This window comes from Pristiophorus japonicus, chromosome 18, assembly GCF_044704955.1.
Source record: "Pristiophorus japonicus isolate sPriJap1 chromosome 18, sPriJap1.hap1, whole genome shotgun sequence".
Lineage (NCBI taxonomy): Eukaryota > Metazoa > Chordata > Chondrichthyes > Pristiophoridae > Pristiophorus > Pristiophorus japonicus.
Window position 1 is genome coordinate 46,826,522 of NC_091994.1, and position 17,482 is coordinate 46,844,003.

The 17,482-nt window shown below is 45.0% G+C and overlaps 1 protein-coding gene across 3 annotated transcripts in view; it reads right to left on the reverse strand.

Annotated features, from left to right (window-relative positions):
- The window catches only part of kdm4b (lysine (K)-specific demethylase 4B), a 555,684-nt gene that overhangs the window by 261,395 nt on the left and 276,807 nt on the right, over positions 1–17,482 (reverse strand). For all 3 annotated transcript variants that reach the window (XM_070859945.1, XM_070859943.1, XM_070859944.1), the window contains one exon: positions 14,285–14,422. In XM_070859945.1, coding sequence (XP_070716046.1) covers positions 14,285–14,422 — 138 coding nt within the window. The remainder of the gene's footprint in view (positions 1–14,284; positions 14,423–17,482) is intronic.

Here is a 17,482-nt window from a genome sequence, read left to right on the forward strand (position 1 = left end):
TTATCAGCTCCTCACTGTTGGAAAATAACAACTCCAGACTAGGTGGAGGCTACTGTTTTCCTGACCTGGGTGGCAATTCAATAGTTTATCCCGGAGATCTGCATTATTGGCTGCTTATCTCTCAATGATGGGAAGTGCTGCAAAAATGGTGGGGAGAGAACTTTAGCTACTTTATTCTTCATTGTTTTAGATTTTGTCAACTGATTAACACTTACATTCCAAATCTCAGAATAAATCATTATAGCTCCTCCATATCAGTCAGATTTATCTTCAAAGGGATTTCCCCCGACTGTTTACAGGAGCACTCCAGCCAATAGGGCCCATCAAGACATGGCAACAAGACAGTTAGAAAACTACAAATCAGGGACAGGATGCACAAGACCAGTCTTAAAGCAGAAAACACATCCTTATTCCTTCTTAATTAACGGAGATACCGTGTTAGATTTATTTTAGAACATTTTGCGATACAGTATGAGTAATGTGAAACATGATGTGGTAAGTATAGCATGTTTGGAAGGAACAGGTGTCTGAGTCTGCTGTACACTAACTGATACAGATTGATTGCTACAATCAGTCAACAACTCCATTATCATTGTATCATGTCATGTATTCAACCAGCATTGTAACCCATGTATAATCTGACCTAAGTTGTACACTGTGAGAACACTGACCAGTAGGCGGTGAACTTGTGGGAGACACTCCTAACCTAAACTTTCAGATATAAAAGGGGAAGCTCCACCCACTTCTATCACTTGAGTGCTATGAAATAAAGGACAGGTCACAGACTGACCTTCTCTCAAGCATGGGCCTTGTGTGCATTTATACTGTATAGTAATCACGTATCAATGGCGACAAGAAACTGGGATTTAAACCACACGAGCATGGCCACTAGCAGAACAGACTAGCAGAACTGTGTTAAGGAATGGTTGGGACAGAGATTCAACATTGTTAAAGCAGCACACAGTTCTCCAGGCAGACAAGGGCAGTCGGGCATGCCCCAACATGTAGTTGAACCCAGAGGGAGAGTTCGACAGAGACAATGGCAAGCTGAACGGCGATTCACGCCATTGCAAGGGACAATGCGGCCAGTAATGGAGCCATCAACACCCGTTAATGGCGCACTCAAGGGCAATAACTGGGGCAGTCAGGGACGATCGACTGGCAAGGGACCTTTTGTTTCAAACAGCAGCTCATGCTGGAGGCGTGGAGGCACACACTCAGCCGGAGTTTGCAGAGATGAGCAAAATACCTGCAGAAATTGCAGAAATGAACGCTGGGGGAAATCGCTGGAAGCTGAAGTTCAGCGAGTTCATGTGGAGCACGTATACAGTTCATACACCAGGACGCCACCGATAATGATGAAAGTGCTCCTCAATGGCATCCCAGTATCAATGGAGCGAGACACGGGGGCCAGCCAGTCCCTGATGGGTATCAAACAGTTCGAAAAGTTGTGGGCGTCCAAGGCCCGGAGGTCAAAATTATCGCCGATTGACACACAGCTACGGACTTACACAAAGCAGATCATTCCGGTGCTAGGCAGCGCCACGGTAGTCGTGACCCACCAAGATTCGGAGAACAGACTGCCACTCTGAATCGTCCCAGGAGATGGTCCCGCACTACTGGGGAGGAGTTGGCTTGCTGTCATGAACTGGAAATGGGGCGATGTCAATGCAATTTCCTCTGTGGAGCGAGTATCATGCTCACAGGTCCTGGACAAACTTGGCTCATTATTTCAACCCGGCATTGGCACTTTCATGGGGGCCAAGGGAGTGATTCACATAAACCCGGACGCCAGGCCAGTACACCACAAGGCCAGAGCGGTGCCGTACGTGATGCAGAAAAAGATAGAAGGCGAATTGGACCGCCTGCTGAGGGAAGGCATCATCTCGCCAATCGAATTCAGTGACTGGGCGAGCCCGATTGTGCCGGTTAAGGCGGATGGGTCGGTCAGGATATGTGGCGATTACATGGCCACCATCAATCGGGTGTCACTCCAAGACCAGTACCCGCTACCGAGAGCGGAGGACCTCTTTGCGACGCTATCCGGTGGCAAACTTTTTTCAAAATTGGACCTGACCTCAGCTTACATGACCCAGGAGTTGGCGAGTGAGTCGAAGAAGCTGACCACCATCACGACACAGAAGGGGTTGTTTGAGTACAACAGATGTCCGTTCGGAATTCGCTCGGCCACTGCGATCTTCCAACGAAATATGGAAAGCCTCTTCAAGTCGATTCCAGGGACGGTGGATTTTCAGGACGACATCCTCATTACGAAGAACACCTCCACAACCTGGAGGAGGTGCTACGCAGACTGGACCAGGTAGGGTTGCGACTGAAAAAGGCGAAGTGCGTCTTCCTAGCTCCAGAGGTAGAATTCCTGGGGATGAGGGTAGCAGCAGACGGGATCAGCCCTACTGTGTCCAAGACGGAAGTGATCTAGAGAGCACCCAGACCCCGTAACACGACGGAGCTGCGTTCATTCCTGGGGCTCCTGAACTATTTTGGTAACTTTCTTCCCAAATTGAGCACGCTGCTAGAGGCACTACATGTGCTCCTAGGCAAAGGTCGCGAATGGGGGACAGCCAGGAAAGGGTTTTTAATAGAGCACGCAATTTGTTATGTTCCAACAATCTGTTAACGCTATATGACCCATGTAAGAAACTTGTGTTAACATGCGATGTGTCGTCCTATGGTGTCGGGTGTGTGTTGCAGCATGTCAATGCCAAGGGTCAGTTACAGCCGGTAGCTTATGCCTCCAGAAGTCTGTCCCAGGCAGAAAGGGGCTACGGGATGGTAGAAAAGGAGGCGCTAGCATGTGTATATGCGGTAAAGAAAATGCACCAGTACCTGTTTGGCAGGAAATTTGAGCTGGAGACAGATCACAAACCCCTAACGTCCCTTTTGGCCGACAACAAGGCCATAAATGCAAACGCATCGGCCCGCATACAGAGGTGGGCACTCACGTTAGCCGCCTATGACTACACAATTCGGCACAGACCGGGCACCGAAAACTGCGCCGATGCACTCAGCAGGCTCGCACTAGCCACCACTGAGGGGGCTACCGAGCATGCTGCTGAGATTGTCATGGCTGTTAAAGCTTTCGGAAGCGAAGGCTCACCCATGACAGCCCGTCAGATTAAAGTCTGGACAAATAGAGACCCGCTATTGTCTCTAGTCAAGAAATGTGTCCTGAATGGGGACTGGGCAGCCACATACAGGACATGCCCTGCGAAATTTAAACCATTTCACAGGCACAAGGATGAACTCTCGATTCAGGCCAATTGGCTACTGTGGGGAAACCGCGTAGTCATGCCCCAGATGGGCAGAGAGGTGTTCATCAGAGAACTCCACAATGAGCACCCGGGCATTGTCGCGATGAAGGCAATTGCCAGGTCACACGTTTGGTGGCCAGGGATAGACGCAGATCTGGAACTTTGTGTTCGCAGGTGCAACACGTGCGCCCAGCTGGGCAATGCACCCAGGGAAGCCCCCCTTAGCCCCTGGCCATGGCCCGCCAAGCCTTGGTCACGCATCCATGTGGACTGCGCAGGTCCTTTCATGGGGAAAATGTTTTTGGTTGTAGTAGACGCCTACTCCAAATGGATCGAGTGTGACATTTTAAATTCAAGCACATCCTCTGCCACGGTAGAAAGTCTACGGGCAATGTTCGCCACCCACGGTCTATGACAATGATACATCTTGGTCAGCGACAATGGCCCGTGCTTCACAAGCACTGAATTCCAGGACTTCTTGGCAGGCAATGGAATTAACCATGTTAGAACGGCACCGTTCATGCCAGCCTCAAACGGCAGGCAGAACGAGCAGTGCAGATAATCAAACAGGGGATGCTCAGAATCCAAGGGGGTTCCCTACAATGCCGCTTATCATGCCTCCTGTTGGCCTACAGATCCCGACCACACTCGCTCACAGGGGTTCCACCCGCAGAGCTGCGAATGAAAAGGACGCTCAAAACCCGGTTATCCCTTATGCACCCCACCATGAAAGAAATTGTCGAGAGCAGGGGCCAGTCACAATATCACTACCATGACAGGAATGCGAGGGCGCAATGTATTGATGTAAATGACCCTGTTTTTGTCCTCAACTACACTGCAGGGCCCAAATGGTTCGCAGGCACTGTGGTTGCCAAAGAGGGAAATAGGATTCTGGTAGTTAAACTTACCAATGGACAAATCTGCCGCAAACATGTGGATCAAACAAAAAGCAGGCTCAGCAACCCCATAGAAGAAGCAAAGGAAGAACACGATGTAGAGTTCACTCCACCATAGGTGACCGAACACAGGAACAAAAGGGAGGAGAGCCCAGTCACTGTGGGCAGTCCGGACAGGCCTGAGGCACCGCAAACAGCAGACACTCAGGCCAGCGCCCAATAACCGGAGCCCCAACTCAGGCGCTCTACAAGGGAGCGTAAACCACCAGAGAGACTCAACCTGTGATCCCAATAAGACTTTGGGGGGGGGGGGGGGGGGGGGGGGGAGGGGGCTGGGGGGGAAGGGAGGTGATGTCATGTACTCAACCAGCATTGTAACCCATGTATAATCTGACCTAAGTTGTACACTGCGAGAACACTGACCGCTAGGTGGTGAACTTGTGGGAGACACTCCTAACCTAGACCTTCAGATATAAAAGGGGAAGCTCCACCCACTTCCATCACCTGAGTGCTATGAAATAAAGGACAGGTCACAGACTGACCTCTCAAGCATGGGCCTTTTGTGCAGTTATACTGTATAGTAAGGACTTATCAGTAGAAGGCGAACTCGATAGACTTGGATCTTTTTTCATCTAGCAATTCTTACATTCCAGTATGTTTCTGGAAGTCAAGGCAGTTTGCACCAATTATTCGGTGGGTCCAAGTTTCCCCAAGAGTTACTCCGTTTTTTTGGGAGCAACTAGATTTTTTTGGAGTATCTTAACAATCGCAATTCGGCCCATTTAATTTGCTCCAGTGTAAGTGAGTTAGTTAGGTTTTTTTTTAAGTTTCGTTTTTTTTCTCAAAAGGGGGCGTTAGCAGCCACTTACGCCTGTTTTGGCCATTTATGCAAGTTTAGACAGCTAAGTTACTCCAAACTAACTTAGACCAGTGTATGTGGCCACTTGTGTCCACACAGAAAAACCTTGCAGTGAGCTAAGAAATCAGCGCAGGTAGCCAGAGGGGGGGGGGGGGGGGGGAGAAGTGAGAGGACCTTGCAAAGCACTAAACACCTTCACAACATTAAAGAAGCATAAATACATTTAAAGCACCAAGCACTAAACAAAGCACAAAAATAAGCATTCAATAATAAAAAATACAAGGAAGCTGAGAGGACCTGTACCTAGCACCAAGACTTACAAAGCACTAAACAAAGCACAAAAAGTAATAAGCAATTAATTAATACAAAATAAAAGGAACCCTGCGCCTAAGGCACCAAGGCCAAAGTAATAAGCAATCAATAAGTAACAAATAAAAAATAGAAGTCCTACCTTAGGGAACGCAGCGGGCCACCGATGAGGGAGCCCATTCAGCCAGGGCTTGGGGCAGTGTGCTTCGGACCCCTCCTACACAGCCTGCAGAGCGTCGCAGAGATTCGGGCTGTGAGGAGCTATTGCACATGCGCGCACTCTAGCACGCATGTGCAGAGGTCGCGGCACTGTTTTCAGCGCCCCCCCACTGGATGTGCTGCGCCACGCCGAGGCTGAAGACATCCTGAGGAGCGGGGAGAATTGGAAGGCAACTTTTCGGCACCCTTTTTAGTCTAGAAAGTCGGCGCACCTTACATGGGGTGGGGAACTTTGGCCCAGCATAACTGTTATACGGCTAACTGGAGCAAAGAGGATCAGGTACGATATAGCAAATGCTTCCCTTCATAGCTCTCTCCCATCACCAACCAATGGCCCCAAGAGAAAAATCTGTCTGCATATTACTACTCCAAAAGAGAACAATAGCAGCCGGTACAAATCTGCTTTCGTTGCTTGAGAAAATAGATCAGTTGCCAAACAGGACTATTCCTTCTTGCTACTAGGCAGAACTGAGATAATTAAAATGTCACTCATGCCTAAACTAAACAATGTCTTATCTATGATGTATTTCCAAAATGCAATCTCCACTTCTGACAATTTGTAATCTTCCAATGTTAAGATCAAACCCCAGTTATGTCTCAATTACAATACTATTGGTAAATAACATGGGGCATCCAGATTGATACTTTCTTTATACCCATCAAAATCTATAAATAATCAATCCTTAAGCTGCTTGATTCTCCAGTCTGAATTGGTTAAACAGTGTTTCAAGCATGTATGCCAAAATTTCCAGGTTTTGCAATTAATCCCATTTATATTCTGACTGTTTGCATTTATACAAGTGAAACAAGTCAATCAGCTGTTTGATTAGGCTTCTCTTGTGACTCTCTACATTGAATAATGGTGTGATAAGACAGTCCTAAAACAGCCAGAATGGAAGAATCAAGTAATTTACTCTTCGCTTTTTACAAAGGAGAATGGTTTTGCTCATCTGAGCATCTTATGTCGACATTTGACCTCATCCCATGGCCAATTTTTTATTACCTCCAACAAACTTTCGTCAAAACATGGACAGTCCTGGATCAGCCTTCTCCCTGTGGATCAGAGCTCCTTCTGGAGCAATAAAAGACAAGTGTCATTTTTTTTCACCTGTGTAACTTCTGAATGCCCAGTGTTGCTTTTCCCAAACATGGATTAAAGGCTTGGGACAGATACGATGCATATGACAGATGGTAACACATAAACCATATGCATATTGCACCAAGAGATTTTGCCTGTCTAATTTAATACTCATTGCACACTGCATCTCTTCTGAAGGTAACTTCCAAATAGGGTGCTGTCGTAAGATACTAGGTTGCATCCATAACAGATTGACACTTTAGGAAGGATGGCAAGGCCTTGGAAAGGCTGCAGAGGAGACTTACCAGAATCGTACCAGGGATGAAAACAATCAGTTATGTGGAGAGACTAGAGAAGCTGGGATTGTTCTTCTTAAAGCAAAGAAAGTTATGAGGAGATTTGATAGAGGTGTTCAAAATTATGAAGAGTTTTGATAGTTTTTCCCAATCTATTCTGTTTGCACTGGCATGAGTCAGTAACCATAGGACACAGATAATTGGGGAAATAAAGCTGAGGAGAGGGGGGGAGGGTAGGCAGGGAGATTAACAGAAATGTTTTTACTCAGCAAGTTATGATGATCTGAAATGCACTGCCTAAAAGGTGGTGGAAGCAGATTCAATAGTAATTTTCAAAAGGGATGTGGCTAGATACTTGAAAAGAAAACTTTTTGCAAGGCTACTGGGAAAGAGCAGTTTTGGTACATGACAGTTTTTTTTAAACATTTACATTGTGTATCTTGACCTTACAGATTTTAAATGAACTAGCATCAAATTCTAAGTCAGATCACAAAGCTTGCTGGAAATCTGAAATAAAAACAGAGTTAACGTTTCAGGTCGATGATGTTGTATATGTTGACTATGGACAGACTCTATGTGCAGATTGTATAAGATGGAGACTTGTTTACCTGATGTTCTATCAATAAGATTCACACCATGTACATATATGCTGGCACCACTAGAGGGTGCAACTGGTGGAGACCGGGGGTTTCCTGCCCTGGTGGCAGGGCCCTGTATAAAAGGCTGCACACCATGCTTGCACAGCACTCTGAGTTTGGAATAAAGGAGCAAGGTCACTCCAGTTCAAGTACAATACATTGCCTTGTGGAGTCATTCATAAGTACACAAGACATAACAGATGACCTTTCCACAGAACTGGAAAATGTTAGAGATGTGACAGGTTTCGAACAAGTACAGAGACAGGGAAAGAGTTGGGGAGGAAAGAACCAAATTGAAGGTATGTGATTGGGAGGAGAGATTAAAAATGGCAAAAGGGATGATGATGCAAGGCAAAAGGCACCATTATCACCTGCCTTGCACCATTATCACCTGCCTTGCACCATCATCCATTATAACATTTAATCATTCTTGCCTTCCGCTCTATCACGGACCTTCCCTTTTGTTCTTTCCTCCTCTCTCCTCTCCTCTTCCCCACCCGCCCCTCCCACCCCCAGCCTTCCGCTACCTCTGTACTTGCTGAAAACCAGTTACATCACTTACATTTTCCAGTTCTGATGAAAGGTCATCGAACTGAAACGTTAACTCGGTTTCTCTCTCCACAGACGCTGCCTGACCTGTGGAGTATTGCCAGCATTTTGTGTTTTTATTTGTAACTTACTGATGTGTCTCTCTCCCTTCTCCCTATCAGAGTGGGCTGTGCTGCTGCTATGGGGCATGAGAAGACTAACCAGTTGCTCTGCTTCATAGAATCATCAAAATCTCATTGCAGAAGTAGGCCATTTAACTCATCATGTTGCACTAGCTCCGTATCAGAGCTACTTACTCCAATCCCATTTTGCTGCTCTTTTTCAAAATCCATTAATATTTTTCCTCTTCAACTGTTTATCTTTCTTCTTAAATGCCACAACTGATTCATCTTTAATAGAAACATAGAAAATAGGTGCAGGAGTAGGACATTCGGCCCTTCGAGCCTGCACCACCATTCGATAAGATCATGGCAGATCATTCGCCTTAGTACCCCTTTCCTGCTTTCTCTCCATACCCCTTGATCCCCTTAGCCGCAAGGGCCATATCTAACTCCCTCTTGAATATATCCAATGAACTGCATCAACAACTCTCTGCGGCAGGGAATTCCACAGGTTAACAACTCTCTGAGTGAAGAAGTTTCTCCTCATCTCAGTCCTAAATGGCCTACCACTTATTCTAAGACTGTGTCCCCTGGTTCTGGAATTCCCCAACATCGGGAACAATCTACCCGCATCTAACCTGTCCCATCCCGTCAGAATCTTGTATGTTTCTATGAGATCCCCTCTCATCCTTCGAAATGCCAATGTATAAAGGTCCAGTTGATCCAGTCTCTCCTCATATGTCAGTCCAGCCATCCCGGGAATCAGTCTGGTGAACCTTCGCTGCATTCCCTCAATAGCAAGAACGTCCTTCCTCAGATTAGGAGACCAAAACTGAACACAATATTCCAGTTGAGGCCTCACCAAGGCCCTGTACAACTGCAGTAAGACCTCCCTGCTCCGATACTCAAATCCCCTAGCTATGAAGGCCAACATACCATTTACCTTCTTCACCGCCTGCTGTACCTGTATGCCAACTTTCAATGACTGATGAACCATGACACCCAGGTCTCGTTGCACCTCCCCTTTTCCTAATCTGTTACCATTCAGATAATATTCTGTCTTCACGTTTTTGCCCCCAAAGTGGATAACCTCACATTTATCCACATTATACTGCATCTGCCATGCATTTGCCCACTCACCTAACCTATCCAAGTCACCCTGCAGCCTCTTAGCGTCCCCCTCACAGCTCACACCGCCACCCAGTTTAGTGTCATCTGCAAACTTGGAGATATTACACTCAATTCTTTCATCTAAATCGTTAATGTATATTGTAAAGAGCTGGGGTCCCAGCAATGAGCCCTGCAGCACTCTAGTCACTGCCTGCCATTCCGAAAAGGACCCGTTTATCCCGACTCTCTGCTTCCTGTCTGCCAACCAGTTCTCTATCCACATCAGTATATTACCCCCAATACCATGTGCTTTAATTTTGCACACCAATCTCTTGTGTGGGACTTTGTCAAAAGCCTTTTGAAAGTCCAAATACACCACATCCACTGGTTCTCCCTTGTCCACTCTACTAGTTACATCCTCAAAAAATTCCAGAAGATTTGTCAAGCATGATTTCCCCTTCATAAATCCATGCTGACTTGGACCGATCCTGTCACTGCTTTCCAAATGTGCTGCTATTTCATCCTTAATAATTGATTCCAACATTTTCCCCACCACTGATGTCAGGCTAACCAGTCTATAATTACCTGCTTTCTCTCTCCCTCCCTTTTTAAAAAGTGGTGTTACATTAGCTACCCTCCAGTCCATAGGAATTGATCCAGAGTCGATAGACTGTTGGAAAATGATCACCAATGCATCCACTATTTCTAGGGCCACTTCCTTAAGTACTCTGGGATGCAGACAATCAGGCCCCGGGGATTTATCGGCTTCAACCCCATCAATTTCCCGAACACAATTTCCCGCCTGATAAGGATATCCTTCAGTTCCTTCTTCTCACTAGACCCTCGGTCCCCAAGTATTTCTGGAAGGTTATGTGTGTCTTCCTTTGTGAAGACAGAACCAAAGTATTTGTTCAATTGGTCTGCCATTTCTTTGTTCCCCATTATAAATTCACCTGAATCCGACTGCATGGGACCTACGTTTGTCTTCACTAATCTTTTTCTCTTCACATATCTGTAGAAGCTTTTACAGTCAGTTTTTATGTTCCCAGCAAGCTTCTTCTCATACTCTATTTTCCCCCTCCTAATTAAACCCTTCGTCCTCCTTTGCTGAATTCTAAATTTCTCCCAGTCCTCAGGTTTGCTGCTTTTTCTGGCCAATTTATATGTCTCTTCCTTAGATTTAACACTATCCTTAATTTCCTTTGTTAGCCACGGTTGAGCCACCTTCCCTCCCCGTTTTATTTTATTCCAGACAGGGATGTACAATTGCTGAAGTTCATCCATGTGACCTTTAAATGTTTGCCATTGCCTATCCACCGTCAACCCTTTAAGTATCATTTGCCAGTCTATTCTAGCCAATTCACGCCTCAAACCATCAAAGTTGTCTTTCCTCAAGTTCAGGACCCTAGTTTCTGAATTAACTGTGTCACTCCATCCTAATAAAGAATTCTACCATGTTATGGTCACTCTTCCCCAAGGGGTCTCGCACAACATGATTGCTAATTAGTCCTTTCTCATTACACATCACCCAGTCGAGGATGGCCAGCTCCCTGGTTGGTTCCTCGACATATTGGTCTAGAAAACCATCCCTAATAGACTCCAGGAAATCCTCCTCCACTGCATTGCTACCAGCTTGGTTAGGCCAATCAATATACAGATTAAAGTCACCCATGATAACTGCTGTACTTTTATTGCATGCATCCCTAATTCCTTGTTTAATGCTGTCCCCAACCTCGCTACTACTGTTTGGTGGTCTGTACACAACTCCCACTAGCGTTTTCTGCCCCTTGGTATTCCGCAACTCCATCCATACCGATTCCACATCATCCAAGCTAATGTCCTTTCTTATTATTGCATTAATTTCCTCTTTTACCAGCAATGCCACCCCGCCTCCTTTTCCTTTCTATCTATCCTTCCTAAATGTTGAATACCCCTGGATGTTGAGTTCCCAGCCTTGGTCACCCTGGAACCATGTCTCCGTGATGCCAATTACATCATACCCGTTAACTGCTATCTGCGCAGTTAATTCGTCCACCTTATTCCGAATACTCCTCGCATTGAGGCACAGAGCCTTCAGGCTTGTCTTTCTAACACACTTTGCCCCTTTAGAATTTTGCTGTAATGTGGCACTTTTTGCTTTTTGCCTTGGGTGTCTCTGCCCTCCACTTTTACTTTTCTTCTTTCTATCTTTTGCTTCTGCCCCCATTCTACTTCCCCTCTGTCTCCCTGCATAGGTTCCCATCCCCCTGCCATATTAGTTTAACTCCTCCCAAACAGCACTAGCAAACACTCCCCCCTAGGACATTGGTTCCGGTCCTGCCCAGGTGCAGACTGTCCGGTTTGTACTGGTCCCATCTAATAGCTACTACAAATATACACTTTATAATGGGGTATCCAAAACTGCAGAATGTCCTAGAGATTCATCATTACTCTGTATTTCATGTTCTATGCAGTATATAAATCCCATTTTCCCTTTTCTTTTTCATCTGCAATTTTGCTTTTAAAGAGACGTGTAACTGCAGTGCTGGATCTCTCTGTTCTTGCTTTCTGTTCAGTTCTCAGTACCAATAAATTGAATTTTCATGACTATTCATTAAGTGATGTTTTACAAACTTAATGGAAGCTATTATACATGAACCTAGAGCAGCTCTGAACTGGTAAATCCCGATTCCCTGCCATTCATATACTATGGGTCAGGGTTTGGTGACCTGACTCATTTGGATCAGGCTTGCATTTTATGACACTGATGCATTCATTTGCAAAAAAAGGCACGCCCACAGATTCATGTGGCAAGTTAAATCGTAAAGTTTGGATAAATTATACAAGATTAAAAGCCTGCTGTGTGATGTACTGCTTTGCATAGTGAAGGGTTTTGCGATTAATCTTGAAATAAGATTACACACCTAGGGTCCAAGTTTCGGGACGCGCCTAGAACGGCGCAGCCTGGACGTGGACGCCCGTTTTTCGCGCCAGAAAGTGCGCCTAAAAAAAACTTGCAGATTCTCCGGCTCCCCGCAGCCGGGGGCAGCACAGCACGAGCTGTTGGGGGCGGAGCCAGGTCCCTGCGCCGAAAACAGTGCCGGGACCTCTGCACATGCGCGCTACAGTGGGCGCGCATGTGCAGTAGCTTCAGGCGCCCAAAACTGTGTGGGAGGGGCCCGAAGCATGCAGCCCCTAGCCCTGGCCGAATTGCCTCACTGGGGCTGCGTGCATAAGGCTCCTCCCACGCCCAGCTCCTGCTTCCTCCCGACCCGACTCCAGCTCCCCCCGCGACTCTCTATCTCTCCCCCTCTCCTCCCCGAGACCCTGCCTGTAAATCTAGCGCGAGGTCTTGGGCCCGGCCGTTCAGCCTCCTTCTCTCCCTCCCCCCGCCCTCTCCTCCCCCTCCCTCCCTACATCCTCTCTCCTTCTCCTCCCCCCACCTCCCTTCTCCCCATCCCCCCCCTTCTCCCCTACATCCTCTCTCCTTCTCCTCCCCCATCTCCCTTCATCCTCTCTCCTTCTCCTCCCCCACCACCTCCTTTCTCCCCCCTCCCCCTCCCACCCCCCTTCTCCCCCTCCCCTCGCTGTCAGAAACACAGACACTGACATACAGAGAGTGAGATACACACACACACAGACAGAGACACACTGGGGGGACCGTCCCAGCACGCTGTTGAAGGACTCCCGGTGCTGTAAGTAGAAAATATTTTATTTATTGATTTTTTTTTAAATTTTTTTTTTATTAATTTTTTTTGATTGATTTATTGGTTGATTTATTGATGTAGTTATCATTTATTATTGATGATGGCTTTTTATTTATAAAACTGAAGTGTTTAATGTTTGTAAACTTCCCTTTAAACCACCCCCGCCATTCCCTACGCCTAATTTGTAACCTACGCCTGATTTTCTAAAGTGTAGACAAGGTTTTTTGGAACGTACAAAAATCTTCACTTACTCCATTCTAAGTTAGTATGGAGTAAGTTTTCACTGCCGAAACTTTGAAAACAGGCGTAAGTGGCCGGACACGCCCCCTTTTGAAAAAAAAAATTCTGTTCCAAAGTGAAACTGTTCTAACTGACTAGAACTGGAGCAAACTAAATGCCGAGAATTTGAATTTCTAAGATATTCCGTTCTACACCAGTTGCTCCAAAAAATCAGGAGCAACTGAGGCCGAAACTTGGGCCCCTAGTAACTACCAGACTTAAAAACATAACTGTTTCACCTCAGTGGCCTGAGCAACAAAGTCACAGAGATGCATCCAATATTCTTGTGATACAGAAGATAAACAATACTTAGGTTTTATTATCAGGCATGTGGCAACTCCCTCATCCTGTACTTCTACTCATGCTAATCACCACAGAGGAGTTCTGCAGGTAAGCTGCCAGGGAGCAGGGTTCTCCATTACCTACTCATGCTATGCAGTTGGTGCCCTTTATTATCCAGCAGAATGGATTCATCTGAACAGAATTAGTATCACTTTCAGCATTAATCTCCTGGAAATTGAGAGAATTTTTCAGGAGAACATTGCAACAGGCTGATGATGTGCTTTGAAATGGAGGTAAATGTTCAGCAGTTCAAACCGTAGGGACGTCCATTATTTGTATCCACCACCACCACAATCAGTGAGTCTTCCTTTTCCACACAATTAATGGACAGGCTGCTGGGCAGATCCCAAAATTAAAGCAAAGCATTGTGGACACTGCTCACATTAATCTCTTGCTGATCATAAAGGATAGATGTAGGACTTCTACCTTCCTGATTTGGAGAAGTAAAACATTTGTGGAAAAGAGAATCAGGAACAATGAGGACAATTGGGAAACAAAAATTGCAAACTGATTTGGACATCTTACCTTGCATTGTCGCCTTGTGATATGTTTTAATACCTGCATGCCGCAAAATGAATTTTTATATCCAGAAGGCAACTAAGCCCAACAATCCTGAATTATAACCAGATCAGAGTACGCAGGCTCCTTACCTGGGTGGCCATTTTCCCATAATCGATCCAGCGAAGTGTGGCAAAGTTAGTTGATTCTGCACAGTTGAATCCATGGTTGAAACCAGCATGATAGCCATAGGGAAAGGTGATCATGAACTCTCCAGCCTCCTGCGTAATCTGAAAAATGAATAAGTGAACGCTAATGACCTCACTGCCAGTATTTATGAAGTGCTGAGCAGCCACCAGCAATTTCCAACCTTGCTCGGGCAGCCTCGTTGGTTTGCTCGCTCCATCAAATCAGAGATAAATCTCAAGAGGTTTGCACTCTACTCAAGTTAAACTACCACCCAATTTGAAATAGAATTTGAATGCAAAACAAAATTCCTAATTTTTCCCCACTGTAGAAAATTATGGTGATGGGACAAGGGAGGGGGGGGGGGGGGCAGAGGAAGTTGCTAATAAAATGAATTTTGAGTCAAAAATCTTCAAGCTGAACAAACTGTATCCCACAAGATTATTTTTATTTTAAAGTTAATTTCTTTGTCAAATCCAGTCTGTAAGCCAGCATAAGAATGGGCCACTGAAGGTGAACGCAATTCCCATGAAACGCAATTAAAATCAGCAAGAACTACAAAGACAAGTGGCGTCAGCGCCTGGGAGTTAGCTGGCAGGCATCTGCAAGCACAGAGCTGACAGCTACTGTGTAAACCACAGACGCAAGGAGTTCTGAGCACATACCGCCCTCACTTCTTTTCATATTTTGTGAGCATGGAGACCTTTAAAGCCAGGTAATATTGTGTTCTAGGAGTGCAAAATATAACTATTTTTAACTTCAGTTTTTTTAAATTAAGTGTTTGGTGCCAATATTGTTTAACCATATCCTCCAAACATTCATCCCTTCCAACCCACAGCACAGGAAACATCATGTCCCATTCAGTCTGCACTTATAAATCACCACTCCTATTTCTAACCAGATATATATTCAGTTTTTATTGGAAGGGTAGATGAGGGGAATTGAGAGGATAAACATTTAAAAACGGAGGAAGATACAAGGTTATGGTGAAAGCCGAGACAGTGGATTTAGTTTGAATTGCTCCAACAAACAATTGACACAGATATATTGGGCTGAATGACCTCCCTTTGCTGTAACCTTCTATGGTAATTAACTTTAGCTATTTAAATTTTAAAACAGGAATCCTAATGGTGAAACACTCCAATAAAATCACAGAAGATCCTGTGAAAGTCTTTTCAATGAGCTCCAAATTTGTCTGCAAACGCTGCTGATTATGTAATATAATGTAACTATTTCATCCCTCTTATTTTCTGAAAATGATATACATGGCCACCATCTATCACGAACCGCCAAAGCAGTTCGGTTATCTTGCCATGCTGCGACATTGCGAGTGGCTAGAGTCCAATTCTTGAGTGACAGTCCTGGCCATAGTTGGTGCAGGCGTAAGTCACAGAACCAGATAATGAAGCTCTCATATGATCAAATCATGAAGCCTGATACACTTTACACTGTCTTCTCTTTCTCAGCCACCACTCTTCAGCTTCTTTGGCTCCCCAATGCAGCCAGTTAGCCTCATCCTCCTAGATTGTGGTATCGCTGTTAAATGTTTTCAAGTCCCTCTTTAAACTGGAGCCTCGGTCGGCCCAGAAGCCTTGAAGCATCTGCAACTTTTCCAAAAGATGATCTTTTGGAACACACCCATCTTCCATCCAATACAGATGACCAAGAGTCTCTGTTTGAGAAAATTTATATGACATGGCAACTTAACTTCAAGTATTTTGGTGTCAGGAACTTTGTCCTCCCACTTTATATTTAGAGTACAGCAGAAATAGCAGGTGTAGAAAGAGCCTATTCCAACTGCTGGAGAGTGTTCCTCGCAACCCCACCTCCCCAGTCCTCCTCCGTCTGATCGAATACTTCCATTTTGGTGCAACAGCTACAATCCAGTATGATGGTAACTAACCTGACAATTTTAAAATCCATAATAAATTGCATAGAAAGTACAGCACAGAAACAGGTCATTCAGCCCAACAGTTCTGTGCAGGTGTTTATGCTGCACACGAACCTCATCCCTCCCAGTGGTATCAAAAAGGGATGTGCTTTGGCACCAACACTCTTTGGTATATTCTTTCTGCTGCTTTGTTATGCTTCCTCAGCTAGTCATGGAAGTGTACAAGATCAGATGGAAAACTCTTTAATATTGCACGCCTAAAAGCAAAAGTAAAAAATCAAACATCTATTGATGAAAACTTTTTTTCACCACTGATGCGAACCTGTTCTTACATCTCTGTCTCTTTAGTCCTGGAATTAATATCCTTTGCATTCCTTCCAATAATGTAATATCCTTTTGAAACAGGGAGGGAAAAATTGCATGAAGTACCCCAGATATGGTCTCACCGAGACTAGATATAATTTTAGAATTGCCTCTGAATTTGTAAGTTACATACCTAACCTTACACCCAAACATTTGGTTTGCCTTCCTAACTGTCAGAATACTGCAGACAGTTATAATGATCTAGCCGTCAAAATTCCAAAATGTTTTTCATGTTGCAAATACATTTCTATTTAATATATAAACCATACTACCTTTCCCTCTGCCGAATCCAATACCTTTACACTTGTGCATTAAATTGTATCCATCACTTCCCCGTCCACTGACCTTAGCTTTTCTTGATTCTTTTAGAATTGTGCACATTCATATAAAAGTTATAAAAATGGAAGTTCCAACACTGATCCCTGGGCAAACCGATACTGGCATTTTTTTTTAAAAAGGTATCTTGAGCTGTTACAAGAGCTAGATAAATACATGAGAGAGAAAGGAATAGGATATATTGATGGAGTTCGATGAAGGACGAGAGGAGGGTCACCTGGAGCATAAGCACCAGCATGGACCTGTGGTGCTGAATGGTCTGTTTCTGCGCTGTAAACACTATATAGGGCCCAAGTTTCCCCAGGAGTTGCTCTGTTTTTTTTTTGGAGCAACTAGATTTTTTTGGAGTAACTTAAAAATCGCAATTCTCCCCATTTAAGTTGCTCCAGTTTAATTGAGTTAGTTAGGATTTTTTTTAGGTACAGTTTTTTTTTCCAACTTACCCCTGTTTTGGCCATTAAGTTTAGCCAGCTAAAACTTACTCCAAACTAAGTTAGGCCAGAGTAAGTGGCCACTTTTGTACGTTCTGAAAAACCCTGCCGTGAATTAAGAAATCAGCACAAGTAGCCTCCAA